The 22,717-nt window shown below is 51.6% G+C and overlaps 1 protein-coding gene across 4 annotated transcripts in view; it reads left to right on the top strand.

The window, feature by feature from the left end:
• The window catches only part of SEPTIN5 (septin 5), a 42,603-nt gene that overhangs the window by 7,104 nt on the left and 12,782 nt on the right, over positions 1-22,717 (top strand). Inside the window, exon 1 of one of the 4 annotated variants that reach the window (XM_069030605.1) lies at positions 13,484-13,544. The exons of 1 other annotated variant lie outside the window; for it this stretch is intronic. In XM_069030605.1, the coding sequence (XP_068886706.1) occupies positions 13,530-13,544 (15 nt within the window). In that variant the 5' untranslated portion in view covers positions 13,484-13,529. Of the gene's footprint in view, positions 1-13,483; positions 13,545-19,959; positions 20,310-20,336; positions 20,441-22,717 lie in introns of those variants that run through there. 2 more of the 4 variants (XM_069030606.1, XM_069030604.1) reach the window with 2 other exon arrangements.

Here is a 22,717-nt window from a genome sequence, read left to right as displayed (position 1 = left end):
GCTGGCAGTACCAGCCGCGTGCTCGTCCTGCCCTGACTCCTGCTGGGGAGAGAGGGGCAGCGGCTGCCTGACCCTGCCTGTGCTGTGTGACCCCTCGGTGCCAAGGAGAGGGAGACCTGAGCTTTGTGCGGCTCAGCCCTTTGCTCTTCCGGGGTTCTTTGGGAGTGCCCTGATTGTCTTGGAGCTTGTTATCCAATGTGTCCAGGGTGTGTGTATGGAGCTGGGATGGCCCGTCTCTGCCTGACCCCACCCGACGCAGTTGGTGCCGTTCTCCCAGAATGACTCCTGGCAGGGAAACTGGGAGCTGGGAGTGCAGGCTGAGCAAATAAACCACAGGATCATGAGTGCTAGCTCCTGGAGACTGGCCATGAGGAGTGAGCCCGTCCCACTGACCTCTGGACGTTCTCAGTGCAGAAGCAAGGGAGGGGAAAGAGATCCACTCAGCTTGTGGGAAAAGAGGCTCCAAGGGCTTAACATCTTCCTTCTGCTTTCTGTGATGCAAAGCCCATGGCAGCTCCAGTGATTGTTTCATTTTTCCTTGCAGACCCCTGGTACATGAAGCTGTGTGAACACACACGAGAGCACAAGCCGGGCCTTTTACTGCTATAGTTTGTATTACAATTATTTTTAAGATTACTTCCCAGGCAAGTCACTTTGCTTTCAGTTTTTTGTAATGTCTCCTGGCTGTTTCCTCAGTGTGGGAACTATTTTAATCCTTCCTGACACACTGAGCTCATTCTTGCTGTGATATGTACACACATGTAGTCTCTTTAGATCCTGCAGTCTTACATCCACTTTTATTTTCAAATAAATTACATATTACATTAATTATATATTCAGGTGAAATGTGAGTCACAAAGGCATCTGCCTGTCCTATGAACAGTCCCCCTGGCTGTGCGTGCTGTTTGGTATAAAGCTCTCCTGAGTCTCTGCAAGTGATAGGAAGTCCTGGAAATGTGGGTAGGCAGTACTGGAAACGCTTATCTGGACCAATAATAATTTCCCTCTGCCCAAGACCTGCTGTCAAAAGTGTCAGGGAGATTTATGGCTTTTAAGGTCCTATAGATTCTCAGAGGTTCCTGCTGCTTAGGGAGTCTGGTGCCAGCTGGGATCAGACAGTAATGGAAGAAGCATCAGAGCCTTCAGGAGCTGGTATTTGCACTGTTTTGTAGACAGTAGGCTGAATCAAGGCAGCAGGAGTTAATGCAAGAGATGGAGCTGGTCTGCAGCAAAACCTCGCTGTGATTGCACAGGTCCAAGATGAGCAGGAATGTGTCATTGGGGCAGTGAGAGATGCTGTCAGGGACGATCTCTTGTCCCCCAGCAGCTGTTCTTGCAGTCCTGACTCTCAGAGATGGTTCCTGTGATGCAGCTGGAGCAGTGCACTGAAGCTGTAGCAAGCAGAAGAGAAACTGCTCGTGTCTTGTCCCGAGGTTTATACCTGTGCGGTTCAGCTGCTTTAAGGAGCTCCCCTCCCCTTGAAAGGATCCCTTGGCAGAGCATGTATTTATGAGGGAAGTGGGTGTTGGGGAAGACAGTCATTTAGCAGAATTGGTGCTTTTACAGAGCAGTTAATCCAGGCATGTGCTTGGGAAGCACTCCAGGTTCACTGAGAGCTGGACCCTCTGGATCAGGTCTAGTCTGCCAACAGCCCTGGGGCTCAGACTTCAGAGGCTCAGAGCAGGCCCACGGAGGTCAGCTTGTTTGCTCTGTACGCCCTAGTAATGCCACATGCACCTGCTTGGGACCCTGATGACCATCACATGCAGGAGCATGTCCTCTTGTCAGCTGGATAAGCCTCATCTGCCCTGCCCCACCATGCTTGGCTCACACCAGGTTCACAGCATTAGACCTCACAGAAACTGGAGTAAACCAGAAGCAATTGGATGGAGCCCAGCATTCCTGTCCCTCAGTTCCAGCTCTGTTCAGCCTGCCAGTCACCGAATGGAGAGGCTGCCTGCCATCTCAGAGTTGTGGGATGGCATTATCTGCTGCAGCTCTCATTAATGTCAGTGAAAGCCTTTCTGTTTGAGGTGGTAGGGCTGGTCCTCAGCAGCTGCTCAGACGTTCCAGCCAGTGCCAGTCGTTTTGCTGCCTCGTTTGAATGCCCAGTGTCATTCGAACATCTCCCTGCTCCTGCCGTGGTCACACTGTCATGGGCAGGTGTCAGACAATAGCGGAATTGTTCTCTTTGTAAACAAGTGATGGTGTTACTGGAGCTGCCCCTCATGTGGCAGCAGTGCAGTGTGTGCCTGGGGTTGCTAATGAGGGATATCATGGGGCTTGTTAGTCTGAAAGCATGATGAGCCATCTTCTGGTTCTTTGCGAAGTGTGTGGATGCTTCTTCCCATGAGCTGTTCCTGTGCTGCATCTTGCACTTGGGTATGTTTGGTACTAAAGTGTGTCCCTGAGAGGTAGAGCTCACAGCACATATTGGGCATTTTGGAGGTCTCAGATCCCATTTATCATGACATTAATGACAGTGGATGTCCAGGAAGTACCTGGATGAGACCTCTGCTCTCGTTTCCTCAGACACCCTGCATATGCTTGAGGGCTGAGCTTATTTGTGGCTCCAGTGAATCCATGTGTATTGGGTACTTAGAGCTTGCTCCTTAGTTGATTAGGGATTTTCCTTCATGACAAATAACTATTTTTCTTTATTATTTTTCAAAAAATAAAATAATTAAGGCATCCACCCACCTCTTGGCTGGCATCCTGCAGTAATAGGCCAGCATGTGTTTTCTTCAGAAGAGGAAGCAGGTCTTGCTTTGTCTTTTCAAGGCAGGGGTTTATAAATGAGACTGAAAAGCCTGCAAGGGGCAGTGGGATGAGAACCCACACAGAGAATAAATCTGAGAAAATAAATCCCAGAAAATACATCCCAAGAGATTGCTGTTTGGCCTGGCAAGTCAGAGCCCAGGCTGGGAGCCCAAGAGAACCCCTCCTCAGTTTGCATGTGACATTGGTTCCAGGCTTTGCTTGAAGATAGTTATCTTTGGATTCTTAAAACATATAAAGGTTTGATTTCACGCTGTGCTGCAAGTCCCAAGAGCTGTTAGTGGGTATCCAATCTGGTTTTGCACCCAGTTCACGTTAAAGGGGTGTGAGTGACAAATTACTCTTGGCCTGTTGTGGCTGTCACTTGAGCTGACATTGCATGAGGATGCTGGCTCTCCACTAACCCATCGACTGAGCAGAGCATTCCCCACCCTGCCTTGCTGCTCTGCCTTACCTGTGTGGCTGTTTCCATTTCCTTTGGGTTGCCTCATAGGAAAACACGGTCTAGCAAATGCAATTTTTTCCACTCCATTGCTTCCAAGTTCTTTCTAACATTGTGTGTTGCTGCCCCTTGTGTGTCCAACAGCTACAGAATTTACAGTCAAATGACTTTCTGTCTTCTCTAATATCTTTTTAATCTGGTTTCATTCTGACTTCTAGAAATCCACTGTAATCACCCCAAAGGTGACATCTTCATGAACTCTGCTATTCCAGTACCTGCTATGTTAGCATCTCTCATCTTACATCTCATGTACTTTACCATTTTTGCTATTTTCAGATGAGCCCAGAAAGAAATTTATGAAATTGGCAATACCACAGAAAAATTCTCAGGAGGGAGGATTCCACAATTATCTTTTCCTTACAATCAGGACTGTATTAGTGAGTTGCTGATAACAGTTTTGCTACAGGGCAAGTAGAGCATATATTGATGACTCTGACTGGATAAACTTTACAGTGGAAATCAAGACTGAAATAGCAGCAAAGACCAGTGTCACAGTGATATTATCTGCAAAGAACAGATGTTATGGAGAACCCTGTTTATTAAATGATTGGGCTGTGGTCCTGATGCAAGGACAGTAGTTATTCAGCTCGGGGCACTAACCTTTTGTGATTTCTTTTTTCCTCAGTTGTTCAGGGAAGAAATTGTTATCTTAAGGTGGAAAGGATTTTAGGAGGAGTAGAGCATGCACTTTTGAATGTCTGTCTTTCAATAACCCTCTGCAAGATGTGGGGCTTTAGTCTCTGTCTCCTGCAGTCCAGTTGGATGCTAAGGTTTGTTCCTAAGGCTGTAATTTTTGATGAGGAGAGAGGCAAAATGGCAGTCTTGAATTCAGTAGAAAGTACCATCCCTGAGACCTTGTCAGGACAAGACTCATATTCCACATCTGTCCTGGTCAAATTGGGTTGCCTGGTCTTGCTGTAGTATTTTATACTGAATTATCACTGGTGAGATTTGCCAAAATTGCAGAGTTGGGTTGTAAACCTAGTGCCTTTTTTTTTTGGAAGATCATAACATCAGGTCTGATCTTCTTGCTCCTGGTATGAAGGATGGGGCCTTGTGACATGGTGGCAGGGTTATTGAGTGTTTGCATGGCAATGGTGTCTGTGGAGCCTCTCCTGTACCACAGCCTTGCAGTTTTCCACTGTGCCAGCCCAGAACTGTGGGCTGTTCCTACCACAAATTAAGTGATCCTGCTTGCAGTGCCTCTGAAATTGTCAGCACATTCTAGATTAACCAAGGAGCTGACACATTCCTCTGGTCTGGGTTGGTGGTGTAGAGATGAAAGGCAATAGGCTGAAACATAAGCTTTTCCACAAAGGCCATTGTACAATGTAGATATTTAAAAGGAAAATTTTTTAGGCAATTTGCAATAATAGGAACCAAAGGCCAGCCTTCTTTTAATACAGATGAAAGTGCCCAACTCCTTTGAAACTAAGAGGAGCTAGATACCTCCTGTATTTTTATAAATTTGGCTCTGGTGAGCAGCCTTGTCACCACTCTCCCCCCACCATCCCTCTCTGATCTAAGCTGCTGTGTAGCAAGAGCTTTCACCATCTCCCATGAGGAGCCTGCTGCTGCCTCGGCATTTACACACCTGGTGCCAGGCTTACAGTTGCCTTTCATGTGCTGTGGTCCATGGATTAGGTCCAGGAAAGGGGTTGGTGAAGGAAAATAACTGAAAATACTGCAAGAGGTATGTTCCAGGCTGCTCTGAATGGCCCTTTTCATCTTTGCCTCAAAAAAATCGGAGTCGAAGCTCTGTGAAAGGATCATGGCTGTGCTCAGGAGTGACAGAGCCATCTAACATTTTGGCTTCTGTATTGGAACTGAAACTTTTACAGTGCTGCTTCTATTTTAGGGATCTGTTCAGCAGAGATGCTCCATTGTGGATTAATGCTCTTAACCTCATCCCACCTTCGTTTGAAAATTGTCGTCTTTATTTTCCTTTGGACTTCTCCTTAAAGCTCTCCTGTGTCTCCCTGGCAGGAACTGGCTAGTGGATAGTCACTGTTTATGGCAGTGGCTGTGCTGCTTTCTGACTGCTCTGTGTGCCTGGCAGTTGTCTTGTGTGCTGAGCACGAGCCCTCTGCAGCTGAGATCGCCTCTGTGCTCTGGCAAGGCACCTTGATATAGGGATGTGCTCTCCGGGAGCATGGAGCTGACTGCAGTCCACTCTCTGGGTGACAAATCCAGGGCTGAGGAGCTAGGCAGTGCTTGCCCTGAGGCCTTGTGCTTCCATGTGCCTGACTCTGCTTCACCAAGACTTGTCACAGCATGGAAAACTCACACAGGCTTTGCTCTTGCAGATCTTTTCTTATCTTTTGCAGTGTTGATATCTTTTGCAGGGGACAGAGAACATGGCTTGGAGCTCTCCAGGGTGTCTGGATGCAGGGTGAAGAGCATGACCCTTCTTCAGGGCTCTCCAGCACTGTATTCTTAAGGGCTCAGCAGACATCACTGGCCCAGCCAGGGCAGGTGTGGGTGTTTGCAGTGAAGTTCTCTCTACTTAAAGGTGGCAGAACTGAAGCCCAGGATATAACAGCTCTGTCTGGAGGCCATGATTTTTAGGGATACACAGCATACTTTGATGAAGGAGCGGCTCTGCTCCCCTGTGAGTCAATCACACCACAACTAAAGCTTCCCAAGAGGCACTTGAGCCTCAGGATTCCCTTTAGCCCAAATGTTCAACTTCAGACCTGTTCCTTCCATGTAGTGGTTGGTGTTTCTCAGGGCAGTGGGTGTGAAGCACGCCCTGCTCCCCTCATTGCTGTTGGAGCTCTCCCATTGGGAACTCGCAGGCACTGCTGTGTAGGAGGTCTGTGGCTCCTCATCTCCCCAACAAGGCAGCCTGTCTGTTGGGCAGTTGCTTCCCCACCAGGTTCTCATTGTGTTGATGACTTCTGCTGGCATCTTACTGAGTTACAGGTGTGAAGCCAAAACTGGTAGAAAGAACCTGGTGGGAATGCAGCCAGGTGGGAAACAGCCTTCTCCTTCCTCTGCTGAAACCTGTTTGTCCTGCAGTGTATTTATTCCTAGTCTATGCTGAAGAGGAGCTACATGCACAGCCCAGGTCCATGCCTGGTGCCAGGGGTTGAGAGAGGTTCCCTTCTCTGGTGCCCACTGCTTCTAGAAGGGCTGAAGCCCACAAGAAAGAAAGGTCATTGCAGTTTTGACTGGTTGTTGTCCAGGGCTGGCCTCTGGAAAGAGGCTGAGGAGTAAAGTGCCCTCTGGGCGATGCAGTCATGCTGTACTTCTCCTGCTGTTCAGCCCCAAAGTTGTTGTGTGAGCCAAAGAAACTATCACAGTATTGGCAGCACACACAATCCAGTCTTCCACCTGCTTGAAGGAAGTCTAAAATTATGCAGCATGTGATCCATAGCTGCACTCGAGCATGCTCTGCCCCTTGTTCCTCTATCCACTGCATTTGAAATAGCTCATATCACCCTGTGGGGTCATGCCCAGCATTGCTTTGTCCAGTGGCTGCTGTGTCACCAGTGAGGCCAAGGCCTTGTGCAGGGGCTGCAGCTGGGTTGGATTCCAAGCAGCGTATGGTTCACAGCAGCTGCATTTGCTGACAAAATGGCCCCATCCAATGGCTGCCATTGCAGTGAGACTGGGAATTTTGGAAGAGACCCACAAAACCTGGGTGCCTTCCTGTGTTGAGCAAAGTCTGGGGTGAGGGGAAAAACCCATGACTGTGTAGGAGTGTGTGTGTATGACAGTGATGCGTGGTGGCCGTTACTGCCTGAGGCACTGCTGGGTACTGCGGTCGGGTTAGAGCTTCCAAGAATGAGACACTGATTCATCTGTGGTCAATGTGTTTTTAAAAGAATGCCACTAAACTGTCAGCCTGGTTTCTCCTGGCCAAGTGTGACCACTACAAGGCTCTTTTCCTTAGGATTGCCCTGTGCTGGTGACTTGAATTCTCATTTTCCTTTCTCAGTCTGGTTCCTCAGGCATTTGTGCTGTCTGATCCAGGTGGGAGAATCCTGCTGCCACCTTGGCCAGTGTGGCCACTTGTACAGCGGAGAATGGTGCTGTGCTGGAGAAACCACAGGGTTGTGGTGCTGGCGCTCAGTGCTGCGTTGCCCGTACAAACCATTTCCAATACTGTGGGGGGGGGGGGAGATAGAGTTGGGCTGCTGCAGTTGGAGGTCAGCAGTTGGAGCTGGCACAAGGCAGAGCAGTGAGGCTGAGCTCATCTGACAACACCAAGTTGTGATTTCTCCCCATTGCTCTGCTTGGGTTTGGATTTGGGGAGTTGGGGGTTGAGTGTAGTCCTGTGAAGCTTGTGCCATACCCTGCTGTTAACTCAAAGCAGTTTCTGCCGGGTTTGTTCTTGCAGGGGAAGGAGGGAGGGTGGAGGGCTCGGATGGCAGTCGACTGGGAGGCAGAGATAAATGAAGTGTTGAGCTCTTAATGGGACACATGCTCCATTGGTTTGGGTTTCCCTGCCCACCCATCCCAGTCTTTTTAATCTGTGGCACAATTTTGGGAGCAGTTTGAGAACGGAAGTGATTTCAGACTGGAGGTGACCTCATCCGTCTCCAGCTCTGAGGTGGAGCAGTGTTTGGAGGCCCAGCCAGAGCTTATGATGCTCTTTGAATGATGCAGGCAAGGGGCTGAGACTCCAGGAGAGCCCTGTGCCTCCTGCCCAGTGGGCTGCTCTGGGCATGGCCAGGGGTGCAGCTGTACGAGGGGGTGGGAAGTGGGTGATGGATGTGGGGGTTTTTATCTTTCCGTTCTCATCTTTCTACATACTAGAGTGGGGGGAAGTAGGAGGGAGAAGCAGAGTCTGAAAAACACAGCTGGACGTGTCACATATCTGAGCAGTTAGTTTCTGATGAAAAGTCCAGCCCTGTCCTGCAGGGTGCTGAGCTGTACCCAGCTGGAAAACATGCTAAGTGTGATCATGTGCTGTGTGGAAAGGTGCTGAAGGTATGTGCATACATGGAAGAGTCCCCGCTGGGTTCTTTGAATCTGAAGGCCCCATGGATCAGTGGAAAAGGGAATCAGAGCCCTCCTGGAGGCTTTGCTTTTTAGGAGCCAAGATGTCAGTGAGAAATCTGGGAGATCTGAGGATCTGGAGCATGGGGTGGGAGCCAGCTGGGGTGTCAGCTGCAGGTCCAGATAGTGATGAGGGGCTCATGAGACCACAGATATTGCTTGCAGAAGCTACCAGATAATTCTGCTTCCTGACATGGCAAAGGGCCCTTCTTCCTGCCTTGATGTCTGCTATTTTGAGATGGCCAAGATTTTCTGTTGCACAGCTGGAGCCTGGAGTCTTTGGACTCTGCTGGTGTCCAGCAAGCCCAGCTCTATTCTGGATCCTGGAGCTGGTCTGCCAGGTGCAGCTCTGGACTTCAGTAAATATCCATATTTTTCAGTAAGGACAACTTCCAAGTGCTGTCTCACAAGCTGTGTGGGAGTGTCCAGCCACTTCCCCTTAAGCTTAGTTGTCTTCTGGCTCCAGCTCAAGCTGAAGAGATGCTGGGCTGTGGTAGGCTACGGCTGGGAAAATAAAAGCAGTCTTTTCTCATGTCTCTGTGGCTGTGTGGCTGCAGAAACTCCCTGTAGCTGGGTAGGCAGTATTGGAGGGGGATAAATTAACTGGAAGAATTTGCTTTTCTTTTGGCCTTGTCCCAGGTTACATCAAGACTCTTGGAGATAAATTCCCCTCCCACCACTGCTAAATAAGGAGAGTTTAACCATTCGTGGGATTTAGCAAGAGACTTTCTTCAGCCCTCCTGCCCCTCTTCCCTGTTGCACTGGGAGCAGGGACTGAAAATGAATCCCGTTGTGACCATGTCACAGTGAGGACAAGAGTTTGCAGTCCCACTTTCCTCCTTCCTGCCTCAGAATTGTCTCCATGCCTGTACGTGATGAAACTGAATCTCAAAGTGCGTGGACAAACAAGGATTTTGTGTTAAAAATGTCCCTCTTTTCCCCTCTGCTCAGCATTTCACAGCTGTGCCCATGACACTGAAGTGCAATGACAGGTGACTGGCGCTGGCTGGGTGACAGAGGAGCTCTGCCACATCTTTGAGAAGGAGTTTGGGTCAGTGGAGCCCCAAGAGAGGTTTGTGCTGCTGTCAGTGGTGACTGCCTGGCAGGGCTCAGGACCTTGGCAGCCCCTGCATCTGCAGCCTCTGTGTGTGAGCCCCAGCAGCGTCCCAGAAAGGGACCATTATCCCCAAGCCTTGCCTGTTGCTGAAGTCAGGAGGGCGCAATAAAGATGTGTCCCGGCGGCAGCCTGGAGCGGGCTCGTGTGTCGGGAACAAATGAGGCTTTGTACCAGGCGCTGCCTCTGGTGGGAGGTTTGTCAGCTCTGGAGCTGGGATGGTAAAGCAGGGCTCTGTGCCCAGCCCTGCTGTGCTGCTCAGGCCCTCCCCCGAATCAGGGCAGGGTCATTGGTTCTTCCTTCACTGGGCGAGGTCTTGGCAGCAGATGCTGCTTGCCTGAGCAGAGCTTTGCCGGTGGGCTGGGAACTGCAGGAGGCAGGACTCCCCTGGTCTCTCGGGTTCAGCAGCCCTGTGCTCTGTGGCTGAAGCTGTGTGTGCTCTCTGCAATGTACTAAGTCCCCGGGAGCGGCCTCAGGGTGACTGGGACAGGGCTGTAATGGACCAGGATGGCAATGTCACTCATCTGGAGCTTTGAGGAGAAATGTCTCCTGGGAAGATTTCAGTGGAGCAGGGCGGAGTGGGACAGCTTGACAGTATGTGATAGCAAAGCAAAGGCAAATTGGAGAAGCAAGGGAAGCTCCTGTGCTCGGGCTGTTACACCAGACATGCAGGCTGCAGGAGGATACACTTTAGAGAAAGCTCTTTTCCAGCTATTGAGAATGGACCTAAGGTCTGGCTGCTCTCCCACCTCTGGCTGCAGCATCAGTGCCATGTTGATGTGGGGCTGAGCCATGGTGGAGCCTGCCAAGTGATCCAGAGTTGCCCTCTCCAGAGGGGTGCGGTTGGAGGTGAGATAATCAAAAACACAGTGGGGCAGAGAAGCTGGTGATGGGATTGGGGCAGTAGGACAAGATCATGTTGGGAAGGATCCCACCACAAAGCTGTGTAACATGCTTTAGGATTTTGGGTTCGTGGCAGTTTTGTCCAGCCGGTTGCTGCTACTGCAGTATCACAGGGTGCTATTGTTGCTATGTTTTGTTCATGCTATGTCCTGGTATTCCATCCATTCTCACCCAAGAGCACTGTTCTCCAGGAACACTCAGTTCTGCTCTCTCCAGTCAAGACTTGGAAGATTTTATTGTGAAGGAAAGGAGAACTTAGTACTTGTTCTGCTGCTCTCTGCTGTTGTCATGAGTCCACCACAGGCACCAGCTCTTCCAAATGGAAGGAATCTCTGAAGGAAATTGCAGGGCCCATGGGCAGGCTGAGAGGAGCATAATGTCTCTTCTGACTCTGAAAAAATGGGTACTCAGGAAGCAGCAAACACAGGAAAAGGGTAGTTGCTGAACACAAACTGCCAAGAATTAAGCAATCTGTTTTATAGTATGAAACCTCCTGTTGAGCAAGAAGACTATTTGCCCTCACAAAGCAGGTGTGACTGGTAAAACAAGGTGGCAAAGTCATCCCAAAGTTCAGCTGCCAGACAGGACTAATACTTCTGTAGCCCTCCCCACACAGGGTGTCCCCAGTTTTTTTCCCTTTCTTCCTCCTACTGTTTTTGGAAGCTGCCTAGACTCTCCCATGGTACCTGCTGCCATTTTCATCTCCACTCCCTGTGCTTTTGTGCTGCACAGGCACCACTAGTGCATTTTGCAGCTGGGTACATGATTGGTCCAAGCAGCATGTATATAAAAATGAATGCATGGAAAAGGTGTCTGGGTAAATATTTCTTTGCACAATGTGATTTCTGCAGGACCCTGATATAGAAAAAAAAGGGCCTGGCAGCTGTTAATTTAGGGATCCTGGCTTAAAGCCAAAAGGAATCTGCCACTGATGAGAGGGCCGGCCAAGAGATGAGGGAACAGCTTTATCAGTCCCTCCTCTCTGTGGTGCCATGCAGAGCAGTAATTTGGTTTAGTTGTGCTTGGGAGCAAGTCCTCTGTGCCTTCAGGGAAGTAATTTGGTGTAGTTGTGCTTGGGAGCAAGTCCTCTGTGCCTTCAGGGAAGTGGCCTGGAGGTGGATATATGATGGAGCTTGGTCACAAAATCAAAGGGGGAGGGCTGCAGTGCCTCTCAGGCGTTCACTTTGCAGAAGGGAGGTATTAGGTCACTGAGGAGGGTGAATTCAGCCTCTGTCCCAACTGGCTGGCTGTTCACTCCCTGTGTGCTCAGGAGAGCAGACCCTCTCTAGAGTCCTTTGCTGTGTAGCTGCTCCTGTGAGCCAGCACATAAATGGAAACAGATGGCTCCATCTCAGCGGTTAGTAGGAATCTCTCACTGCTGTAAAACTGCTAATGAAGTTTGGGGCTGGGCTGAAGCAGACAAGGCTGCTGTGCTGGTGGGGTGTGCTGGCTCTTGGCTCTGTGTTGGGGTGCCTGTTACTGCCCCTCCCTAAAAGAGCACCAAGATTGCTGAGCCGGCCCCCCAGCCTGGCAAACTGTCCTGCAGCAGCCTCAGCCAGGGTGTTCATCTGGGTACTGCAGAGCCACTGGGACCTGTCAGTGTCCATCAGTCTTGGTAAATGATCTGTGCGGTTGGTCATCCTTACTGTGGGTTCCAGACCTTGCAATTCACACCTGTATTACAGAAGAGCATGGGGAGCCCTAGTATCTGACACAATCCCTGCTGAGATTCTGAGCCAGATACTTCTTCATGCAAGGTCCTTTGCTCTGTTTCACTACAACTAGTAGTTGACCAACTAGTCTTATTTTTGCCATACTGGTCACCATCTCCCTGATAAGGAGAAGCAACACTCAGCAGTTACTGACTATTACTCTTCATCTTGGAAGAAACGTTGTTTAAATTCCCTTTGACAGCACAGTTTGATTTAGATGTTCTGTGACTTGAAGTTTTCTCCCATCATCACATAAAATGTGAATCTCCAGTCACACTGCAGGGCAGAGGGAAGTGGTGAGTTGTGCAGCAAAGGTGTAACCAGGCTTGGTGTTTGCTGGAGCAAGTAGGTGATGGAGAAGGGGAGAGAAAGGTGTTGGAAAGCATTTCTTGATTCCGTTTTTGATTATTCTGACAGCTCCCCCTGAGGCACGGCCTCAGTGTCTGCAATGGCAGGGTACAAGGAGCTGATGTGAATGCTGGATGGCTGCACAACCGCAGGCAAGTGGGGAACAATCCTGGTCCCCAGCTGCCTTGCTGCCCTTACCTTTTCTTCTTCATTCATGTGGCAAACTGCCAGGCTCTGTATCTGCCTGGGCAGTCCCACAGCTGTGTCTGTGGCCCACAACACAGCTGTGCTGGGCACCTCCTCGGGCAGCTGGGGCTGCGATGCCCTTTGGGAACCCCGCGCCTTGCTGCCTCTGTGATCCGGCGTGGGCACCGGTGTGTGCCAGGCCCTGGGAAGCCTGGCCAGGCCCCAAATGGTGCAAGAGGTGCTGACTGCTCAATGGCTGCAGTGTCTCAGCCTCGTGGCCTGCGAGCCTGGCACAGCTGGGTAACACTCCATCCAGCTCTTGGTGGGCAGCCAGCAGTGGGCTGGCATGGATCACAGGGGAGAGAGTCAGCTGCAAGCTCCTGGAATCTTCTGAAAGGCATTTCAAAGCCCCTTGCATGGAGCAGGCAGTTTGGGTTTTGCAGCCAGGTGCACGCAGTGATGCGGAGCTTCTGGAAGTCTCGATGGCTTGCGATGGAGGGCTGTGAGGTCTGTACTCTGCATGGATTCAGGACATTGCCCATGGAGAACACGGGATGTCACAGGGTACAAGAAGACAGAATTGACAGATTGTCTCTGAAAACTTCAGTCTGTACATCTCCTGTGAGGGAAAAACTGTGGGAAAGTTGTGGATCCCAGCAGGATAAGTCCTCTCTGTCAGGTGGAGCTGATGTGTCTGTGCATCTCTGCAGTCCTGGGGATGCTTGTGCAACCATTAGGGCTTCAGTATCAGTCCTGCTTCCCAGAAAGCCATTTCTTAGTGGCAGGGGAGGACAGACAATCTTGTATGCTCAGTGAGGATCTCTTTGGATACTTCATCTGGGAACACAATCCTCCCCTCGTCTGGGAGCTCTGAGAGACAGCTCTGTGTTAAATTACCCCAATTTCATCATTGCTCCATCTCTTTCTCAGGTTTCCTGCAGGAGGGTGTTATGATCTTTTTCTGAGAGCATCTCACACCATGGCTGAGAATCAGGTACGCTTCTTTAGGCCCTGCCCAAAAGGAGTGTTTGGCACAATTGCTCATAAATTGGAGGTGTGCTGCAACTCCAGTCAAGCTGATTGCTTATTCCTGGTGATCAGCTAATTGCTTCCAATGGCCAACAACATCACACTTGGGGAAAAGGGGCAGGGTGCAGGTATGGGAGGGAAGCCTGTGTTTGCCAGGCTGAAAAGGACAAATGCTACTGCAATGAAGCACTCAAATCATCATGCAGTTCATTCTGCTGTTCATATTGAACCAAGAACAACATCCTGGGGAGGAAGGGAGCAGAATTTTCCTCTGACTAATGCTGCTGGATTGTGCAGGGCTGTGGGGGAACTGCCAGCCAGAGAAACCATCAGGAGGGGAAAGGAAATGGAAACAGAATCTAATTATCCATCTGCAAAGACAGATGCTAGTCCCGACACAGGGCCCAGCCCTGGGCAGACTGATGTGGGCAGTGACGTTTGCCCAGACTGTTTTTATGGCGGGGCTGGGAAATGGGCTCCTGGGGGTCCCCTCTGGGGTAGCAGATGGTCCAGCACACATCAGAGCGAGCCAGGGGAGACTGGAAGGCACACAGCTGCTTTCAGCAGGAACACTGGCCTGTGCTAGGCTCCAAGGGATGGCACTTCACAGCCAGGTATGGCTGTGGTGTGTGGAGATGGAGGTGGAGCACAGGCAGAGCTGTGCTGGTGCAAAGGGAGGAGGGTGAGTGCATGGCTCCCTCTCAGCAGGCTCATCTCGGTCAAGTGGGCTGGGGCTGCAAGCCCAAGGGTGAGGGAGGGAAGGAAGGTGAAAGTCCCTGTGTGCCTCTGCCATGTCAACATGCACAAGGACTCTGCTTCATGTCACTGAGTGTGCTGGGGCAGCTGACAGCAGGGAAGGGAGGGTGTGTGGCTGGAGCCTTGGCCTCTGAGTGCTTGATGGGAGACCTGCAGGAGACCCACTAGGAAGGAGAAGGTGCCTCTACCTCCTTGTTCTGCAGAGCTTTTCGGGGTTATTGCTCACACAGTCTGAGGCTGGCTTTTGTCTCCTTGGGTGCCTCCCAGAACTGAAGGTTGCTTTAGAGAGCTGCCTTTCCCCCCTTAATTAATGGAATTTAAAATTATTTGGTGAGCTGAGTGGGCTTATTCTCCTCTCTCGTGGGCATCAGCTACTCCTAAAGTTATGTTAATTGTTGCTGGAAGATAGAGGTTGGGAGTTCACCCAAGAGAGTGGGCTTTTGTTCTCCCAATTCGGTTTTCAGGGGCCTGCTGGGAGGACAGCAGGGTTAAGAAAGATCTCCTTGCAGGCCTGGGAGTATCCATGAGATGGGTAAACTGGGAATGAATCAGGAGAATTTCTGCTTGAGTGGAGCATCTTTTTTTGTCCACTGCCTTGTTCTCCATGGTCTGTGCTCAGTGTGCTGTTTGCAGGTGTGATGCCCCAGCCTGGACTGTCTTCCCCTGTGATGCCGTTGGATTAGCTCCTGCTGGGCCAGGCGTGGGTGTCTGACAATGCTCAGAGGCCGTGATGTCCTCTCCGGTTCAGGATTCAGCCTCTTTGGTAGACAGGCCTGATCCTGCATCCCTTACTCACGTGAGCAGTCGTCTCTATTTCAAAGGGACTACTCGGTGAGTAAGGATCGCAGGATTGGGACCACTACCTGTAACTTAAACTGCACCTTCTGTAGGATCCTGTCCCCAACCTTTTCCTATTCATGTATGTTAACATGCATCAAGAACTTCCAAAACTGATGTTCTTGTCATTTGGATGGAGAACCTGGGAGCTGGAAGAAGCAGTGCCTTTCCATTTCAGAGGATAAATCACCAATATTTTCCATCTTCTTCCACCAAACTGCTGTCAGCCCAGCCAGCTTCTGTGCCCCAGAGCAATGTGTACCTGTTTGTCTCCCAAACGTTGTTCTTGGCTTCCCAGGACTGGCAGGGCTCTGCTCTGCCTCTCTCTGGTTTTCCCAGCTGTACCTTTGAGATGAGAGGCCGGGCATCTATTTAAGCCTGATTTGTGCTGCAGAGCTGGAGGATGAATCAGAGGGAGAGATGAGCAGCAGTAGTGCCGAGACTGCCGCAGACCTTGCCGCACCACCTGGTTTCTCCTTCTGTCTTAACAGGCTAAATTTGGAAACCTCTGTCCTGTGCTAAGGAATGTGTTCGCAACCGGAGGAAGCAGCGAGGGCGGCACATTTGACCTGCGCGTTGATTTCTGTGTGGCCCTGGCCGGGGAAGCCGCCTGGGCGCTCCCCGCTCGAGCACGGCCCTTGCGCGGGCCGGCTTCTCCCTCGCGCGGAACGCGCCGGTACCGCACGGCGGCTGGTCCCGCGGAGGGGAGCGGGCGGCGACCGAGGGGCTGCTGGAAGAGATCCGGGCAGCGACCGAGGGGCTGCTGGAAGACATCCAGCCAGCTCCACGTCTGCCCAGTTTGTTATATCGTGCAAATTACCTTAAATGAGGAGCTGGGTGTGAGAAGTGCTGTGAACTCGCTCCAGAGCAAATCACGAGTTTAAACAAGCAAGAGGCAAATTACGGTCGTCGCTCCTTTTTAAGAGCTGGAAGTGGAGGCATGGCATGAGTCACACAGTGCTTCTTGGGAAGCACGAGGCACTTCAAGTGGAAGCAGGGAGCATAAATAAACCTTTGAAATGGAATTTGATAGATTGCTGGAGGATTATGTGACAAAGCAGCAGTGATCCTTGAGCGGAAATTAAAGTTTGACCTGTGGGATAGGTAAAAGAAAATATGGTATCTGGCTGCTGTGCAGATTGTTTGTGGCACTGAACATACAGGGGATTAATCCTGTGTGTTGGGATTTCTGCATTTCTAGTCTGGTATCTTGCTTTTTCCTGAGCCTCACAGGATGAAGCCTGGCTAGAGCATTGGGGCTCTGATGCTCCCAGAAGCTGCTTACATGAAGCCTTGCTCACAAGTTCGAGGTTAAATTATTCATCAGAGTTTAGATCAGCAAGGCTTTTTCCCTTGGATCAGGTCAGCAGGAGCCTCACGGTGAGTGTGCAGCTCTGCTGGTGATGGAGCAACGGAGTTCAGACCTTGCGATTCCTGTGAGATTCATCTGTCTGAAGTCAGCACTGATGTTCCTTATAGTGGGAGAGGAGGCAGCAGGAGAAGAAGGTGGTAACTGAGTCCTGGAGGTTCCCAGCCATGCACCTGCATGGAGGATATCTGCTGTTCCTCAGCTTCCACTGCCCTGGTCCAAGCTGGGAATGGGTTTTGCTGCCTGCTGCTGCTCCTGTTCAGCTTGAGCAAAGAGCTTCTCTGGGACTGCCCTTCCCTTCATCCTAGAAAACAGCCAGGAAGAAAATTTCCCTTCTGTGGGGAATTCTGAAAGTAGCTTAGTTTGCTTCAGAGGAAAAGGCATAAATGCTGATATTACGTGACTGTGCTGACCCTGCCAAGCTACGGATATGCAGTTTCACCACTCTTCCATGCAGGCCAGGCTGGCTGGGTGCATCCCTTGTGGGACCCTGTTGCCTGGCTCAAGAGTGTCTGTCTGGATCAGGATGAAGATTTTTTCCTTCCATGACATGCTCCTGGTTGTTCACCAAGGATGGAGCCTGAGCACTGCAGTCCCTAGGCCATAGCATCTCTGCCAGAAAACAGCTCCCCTGCAGGTGGGGGACTTCTGTCACAGTTTGACAAAGAATTGGTCTGTGAGGTGGGAAGGACTTGGTGCACCCCAAGCCTGTGTTGCCCTTGCAGACTGTTTGGCAGGTTGGGGCTGGGCAGAGCTCTGCTCTGACACTCAGAAACCTGGATCCTACAGCCAGTTTGACCCCCCGAGCCGCTGCTGCGGGTGCCTGCCTGGAGAGGAGCTTAGAGGTGCCAGTGGAAGAAAACACTTTGGATTTGCTCTAGATCTTGGAAGTGCCAAGATCTTCCCTGCTGAGCTCTGCTGCACACTGCACATGAGATGTCCTGTGTGCTGTTTTTCTTCTTTTAAGGACGGTGTACATCCGATTTCTTGTTGGAGGAGCCAGGATTTACACTGGGCATTTCTAGGAGCTGTGTGGACAGAGGAGTGTGAACAGAAAGAACAGGGGCAAAACGAGATTGGCTTGGCTGTCTTTGGGAAGTTTGGACACAGACCAGCCTGAGCCAACAGCTCTGGGTGTGTCATGTGGCACATCTGAAGGACACAAATGAGTCTGTCATTTATGGTTTGGTGACTCTGAGGATGAAAGATGAGCATCTCTAGGAGGGACAGGAGAGGCTGAGTCTGGGACCAGTCGACAATCCTTTAGTATTTTGGAAGCCATAGCATTGGCCACTCAGCCTTAAAATGATCTCTGTAGCCAAGATATACTCTTTTTTTCTTCTCCTAATCTGCTCTCTGAGTTGTCAGGCTTAGCCTTCTGACTGGAATTCCTCCCTGGCTGCCAGTCCTGAGGGAATGTGTGATGTGTGAGAGCTCAAGGCACTCAGGAGACAGTAGTTCCTTGTTCCTCTCTGCACTGTCAGCACAGCTCCTGGGGCCACGAACAACACTGTGGTTTTGTCGCAACCAAATCATTGTTGACTTCATCTGTGATCCCAGCTCAAAAGAATGTTCTGATTTGGTGCAGTGGGACACAGCATATTTCCATGTGCCCTCGGAAGATGCTTGTGGTTGGTGGCCGTGTGGCCTGTGGCCCTCAGACAAGGGTTTTCCAAGCCATGAGAATTCATGGGAGTTGGAAAGGGCTTGCTTGCAACTATTGTGGTTTATGGTGTGGAAGGACTGGTGAAACCTCCTGTTATCTTAAGAAGGTTTGGATGCGCCTTGGGTGTGCCACAAGCCATTGCTCTTGCTGCCCAGTGCAGGCAGTGTGGTGCAATCACTGCTCCTCAGTCGTGTGCAAGTTGCGGCCCCTGGTGGGAGAGTCCCCCAGTCCTGGAAAGCAAGGATTAGGTGAATCTAAAAGGAAGAAGAGGTGTCATGAGTATGGCCTGACCTACCACTGAGCTGGCTGACCAATGTAGGGCTGTCAGCTCCCTGGGGAATGGAGCAATGCTCCAGAGTGAGAGCAGAGCTGCCAAACAGAGACGTGCTCTGAGCAGTGGCAATTCCTGCCACACCTGGATCTCAGTCCAGGCCTTCTGCTTGACTACTACACACAGGAACAACTGGGAACAAAACTCACTGGGTGTAATTAAGGATGCTGCTGGTGGAGCAGGGTGGTTTGGAGAAGGGTTTCACGCATGTGGTATGACAGCTGTTGTATGGCGAAAGTTTTCCTGCTCTGGGAGTGTTTCCCAGTTCTCCTGCATTTATTTTCATCAGCCTTTAGGACCTCGTGCCTGCAACTTCTGACATCACCTATCAGCTTGTAGGAGGGCAGCATAGGTAAAACATTGGGGTTTTTTCCCCTCTTCGTACCTTTCCACACTCACAGCTGCTCCCAGACTTCAGGCCACTGGACCTTATAGTGACTCAGTACCTTATAACAGAACCTGGTGTCAGTCAGACTTGGAGTCCTTGGGCTGTGGCCCAAGGTGACCAGGGCAGGCCCTGCTGGTCTGGCACCCTGTGGAGCCACTGCTGGAGCCCTGCAGATCCCAGAGAAGCAGGAGGAACTCTGGCTGAGAGCGAGGCAGGAGTATGGCTGCAGCCTGTGTCCTTCCCATTGGTGAGCAGAAAGCTGCTCAGGAACCTGTGGGGCAAGGGACAGGTTCCTCCAGCACCACCAGTGCTGTCATCTCCTGTCACTTCATTATACATGCTGTGGTATTAACCCCCCAGTTTCTGGAATGGTGTGATTATATGAAATTAGCAGCTTTTGTCTGTTTTATATAAATTCCTGTTCAGTTTCTGTGGCTGCACAGAAGAGCTAGAAGGCATATTTCATAGAAAGGCTTGGAACCCAGACTTGAGATTTGAACAACTTTTTTGGTGTGAAGGGCTGTTGCTGGGCTGGGTTTGTCTGCTTAATGAACACACAGATACTTCCTTATTCTGAAACATCTTCAGAGCTTGAATGGTTGCTGTAAGATCCAGAATGCATCTGCTGCTATTCCAATCGGATTCAGAGATGAGGCTGCAGTAGAGCCTGGACTAGACAGCAGATCAGCTTGCTCCACGTGGAGACAGATCCACGTCAACCAGGACTAGGACCTGGGGGTTATATTTAAACCCTGCTTTTGGGGGGCTTTGCGGACCCTTGAGACCTTCACCCACACAGCCAGAAGCAGCACATTTTTGCTGAGAGCAGGTTTTCTCCAGCAAACCTTTGTCTCTGCTGCGTCAGGCAGGATATATAAGAAATCCTTCAGCTGAATAGGCCCATCTGTCACGCGGAGTCAGACTCAGGGACAGCATCCGGTACGTGCACAGCCTCTCCACGGGACACTGGCGGGGCGAGAGACATCGCCTCTGGCCTGCGGCCGCGGTGGCCTTTGTCCTGTCCTCGCTGGCAGGCTCCTCCCGCGGCACAGGCGGAGGCAGGAAATCCCGGGCAGCTGCCTGGGAGCCTGCTCGCCTTTCCTCGCCTCTCCTCGGCTCTCCTCCTCGCCTCGCCTCGGCACCGAGGCGAGCCGAGCCAGCCCTGCGTGTGTGTGCACGCGTAGGCGGGGGGGGCTGCCGCATGGATTTAGCGAAGGCTGGGAGGGAACACATGGGTTGGGGTTTTTTCCTTTGGCCCGCGGTGGCTGTCCGTCCGTCCTGCCAGCCGCGGTTATGGATTCGATCATTATTCAGGAGCGGTTAGTGGAGCGGCTGCTGTCTCCCCGGACGCAGGCACAGCGAAGCCACCCAGGCAAGCTGAAGGTACAGGGATGTATTTATAGCACTGCGCGAGCCGGGGAGCAGCGGGGACAGGAGGGGGGAGGATGGTGCCCGAGAAGACGCGCGCAGCACAAGATGAGACCTCTGAGGAGCAGAGGAGCGGAAAGACGCCGGTAAGGGAGGGACGGGGGGCACAGAAAGGAGGGGAGCAGCCCCCGCGGGCGCAGGGCCGAGAGGCGCGGTGGGCAGCTGGGAGATGCGCGACGCTTTTGTGCGGTTATGCGATGCAGTGATTCCCTGGCTGAATGGCGTGTGCGTGCTTGGGGGGGCTCAGGGCAGGAGCCAGCGCTATGTGTGCCCACACGCAGTCCGATTTGTGGTAATTAACAATGTGTTAATGCTGTGCTTTGCTGGCCGGGTTCCTTCTCTTCAGCAAATGCTGGTGGGCGAGTGGTTTTGCCGATACTCCTGTGCTCAACCCCAGGCCCGAGGAGCAGATGTCAGTGGCAGATGCCTCGGGGGCTGTTTGTGTTATGAATTTATGCAGCTTTCTGCAATGAAAGGAAGCAAAGGGTCTGCCTCTCCTCCAGGGCTGGGCTGTGCTGGTTCGTGCAGACGCGGATGTGGCGGCCGGCCGTGCCTGGCCGCAGGGGAAAGGCTGGAGGAAGGGCTGCCTGGGAGGGAGCTGGATGGCTTGTGCTGAATGCTGTGACACCGAGAGGGCCCCTTCCCCCTGAAGAAGCAGAGGCGCCAGGGTCCTAGCACAGCTTCATCATTTCTGGGGTTTGCTCCAGACCTTGATAGGGACTGTTCTTCAAATTTACTTTGGTCTCATGATGTTTAATTTTAGCCCTTTTGAAAATACCCAGCAAGGCCCCTTTTATCCCCAGGCTGAATGATGAAGTCACGTGAGATCTGGGTTGGTTTAAACATCACATCCACCAGAGATGTGAGGAGAGAATTGGGAAGGACAGGAGTGATGGAGGCTGTACTCTGCCTTGGAGGTACAGACAGCCCTGTGAATGCCTCAATACCAGGGTAGCTTCTCCTCTGTGCCACAGATCCTGAATGTTTCTATGCCCCCAGCAGGAACAGGGCTTGAACCCACCCAGGGCTTTGTTGCTTGGCTTGAACTCCCAGGGAGAGCACTGGCTGCCAGGGAGCCCTGGCTGCCTCAGCTGGGTATTAGGGGATGTGAGGATGTGACATGTTGCTGTAATGTCTGGTGAACCAGCAAGCATGTGCCAAAGGAGAGTACGGGTGTGTTTTGCTTGGCCTGGGGTGCTTTGGTTTGTGACAGGGTCCCAGAGATTGGCCACAGCTCTTGGTGGCCTCAGTGGTGGTGTGTGGGGCACGTTCCCAGGCACGTGGTAGCGGGATGCCGGCGGGAACAAAGGCAGCAGCATGGAGCAGGCGGTGGGAGAGGGGCTCCTTGTGCCAGAGTGCCGCTGGCTTGGCTGGCTGAGGCCCTTTCCCGACAGCTGGAGCTGACAAGGGAAGTGCAGTGCAGGAACCAGCTGTCCTGGCTTCTGTCAGCGTGATGGGACCTGGCTTGTAGGGTTAAGAGCATGGGGAGGGGGCTGTGATACATTTAGGAACTCCCTCCATTCAAGCCTCTCATCTAATTAATGGATTTTAGCTTTTCATAACCCAGAAAACTGCCTGTCTCTGTCAATAGCCCTCCCAGGCCTCTCCACCCCGTGCACGGTTGCTCTCCAGATAGTACCTGGAGGTGGTGAGTGGTACAGAGCTTTGAGTAAGGCACACACCAGGCTCAGGAGGCTACTTGGGCCCCTTAAGGGCCATGTTGATGTTGCCATGCTGGCAGAGGTGGTGGTACGTGCCTGTTATAGTGTCCAAATTTGGCTGGGATAGGGGCACACGTTGACTGTCTCAAAGCAAACGTGAAGAACCATGAATCAAGGCTGGTGCAGAGACCATGCTACCGCTCCTGAGAGAAGGCTCTTATAAGAAGGGGATCCCTCCTCACAAGTCCCACTTGCATCTCTTGCCTTCACCCTTGACAGCGCTCTGCAGTGTGTCCATGGCTCGTCAAAGGGAGACATGGCTGGGGACAGGGTTTTTCCCCTCACAGGTCTGGCTGCCTCCCATAGTGAGGGAAGCTCTTCTGTTGGTATTGCACTCAGCACTGACCTTCCTTTCTGCGAGGGAAATGACTGCATGAGTCATGGGTAAAGGGCAGTGTCCTGCACCAGCTGGGATTTGCTCATTTTGGATATCGTGATTCCACGGAGCTATGGGGAGGCAACCAGAGGTACAGCAAATCCACGCTCTCTTGGTTGGGCTGAGCAGAAATGAGAGATCAGGTTCAGCCAGTTACACCTGGCAGAAGTAAGTGGAGTTGCACCAGAGCGCAGCTCCCCAGTGTCTCCACTGTCAGCCCTTAGTCATCTAGGTTAAAAACCAAACAAAACAAGAGAAACACACCC

The sequence above is a fragment of the Aphelocoma coerulescens genome, chromosome 15 (genome assembly GCF_041296385.1).
Source record: "Aphelocoma coerulescens isolate FSJ_1873_10779 chromosome 15, UR_Acoe_1.0, whole genome shotgun sequence".
Taxonomy (NCBI): domain Eukaryota; kingdom Metazoa; phylum Chordata; class Aves; order Passeriformes; family Corvidae; genus Aphelocoma; species Aphelocoma coerulescens.
Note: the sequence above shows the minus strand (reverse complement) of the source record. Positions and strands in the feature narration are given on the sequence as shown.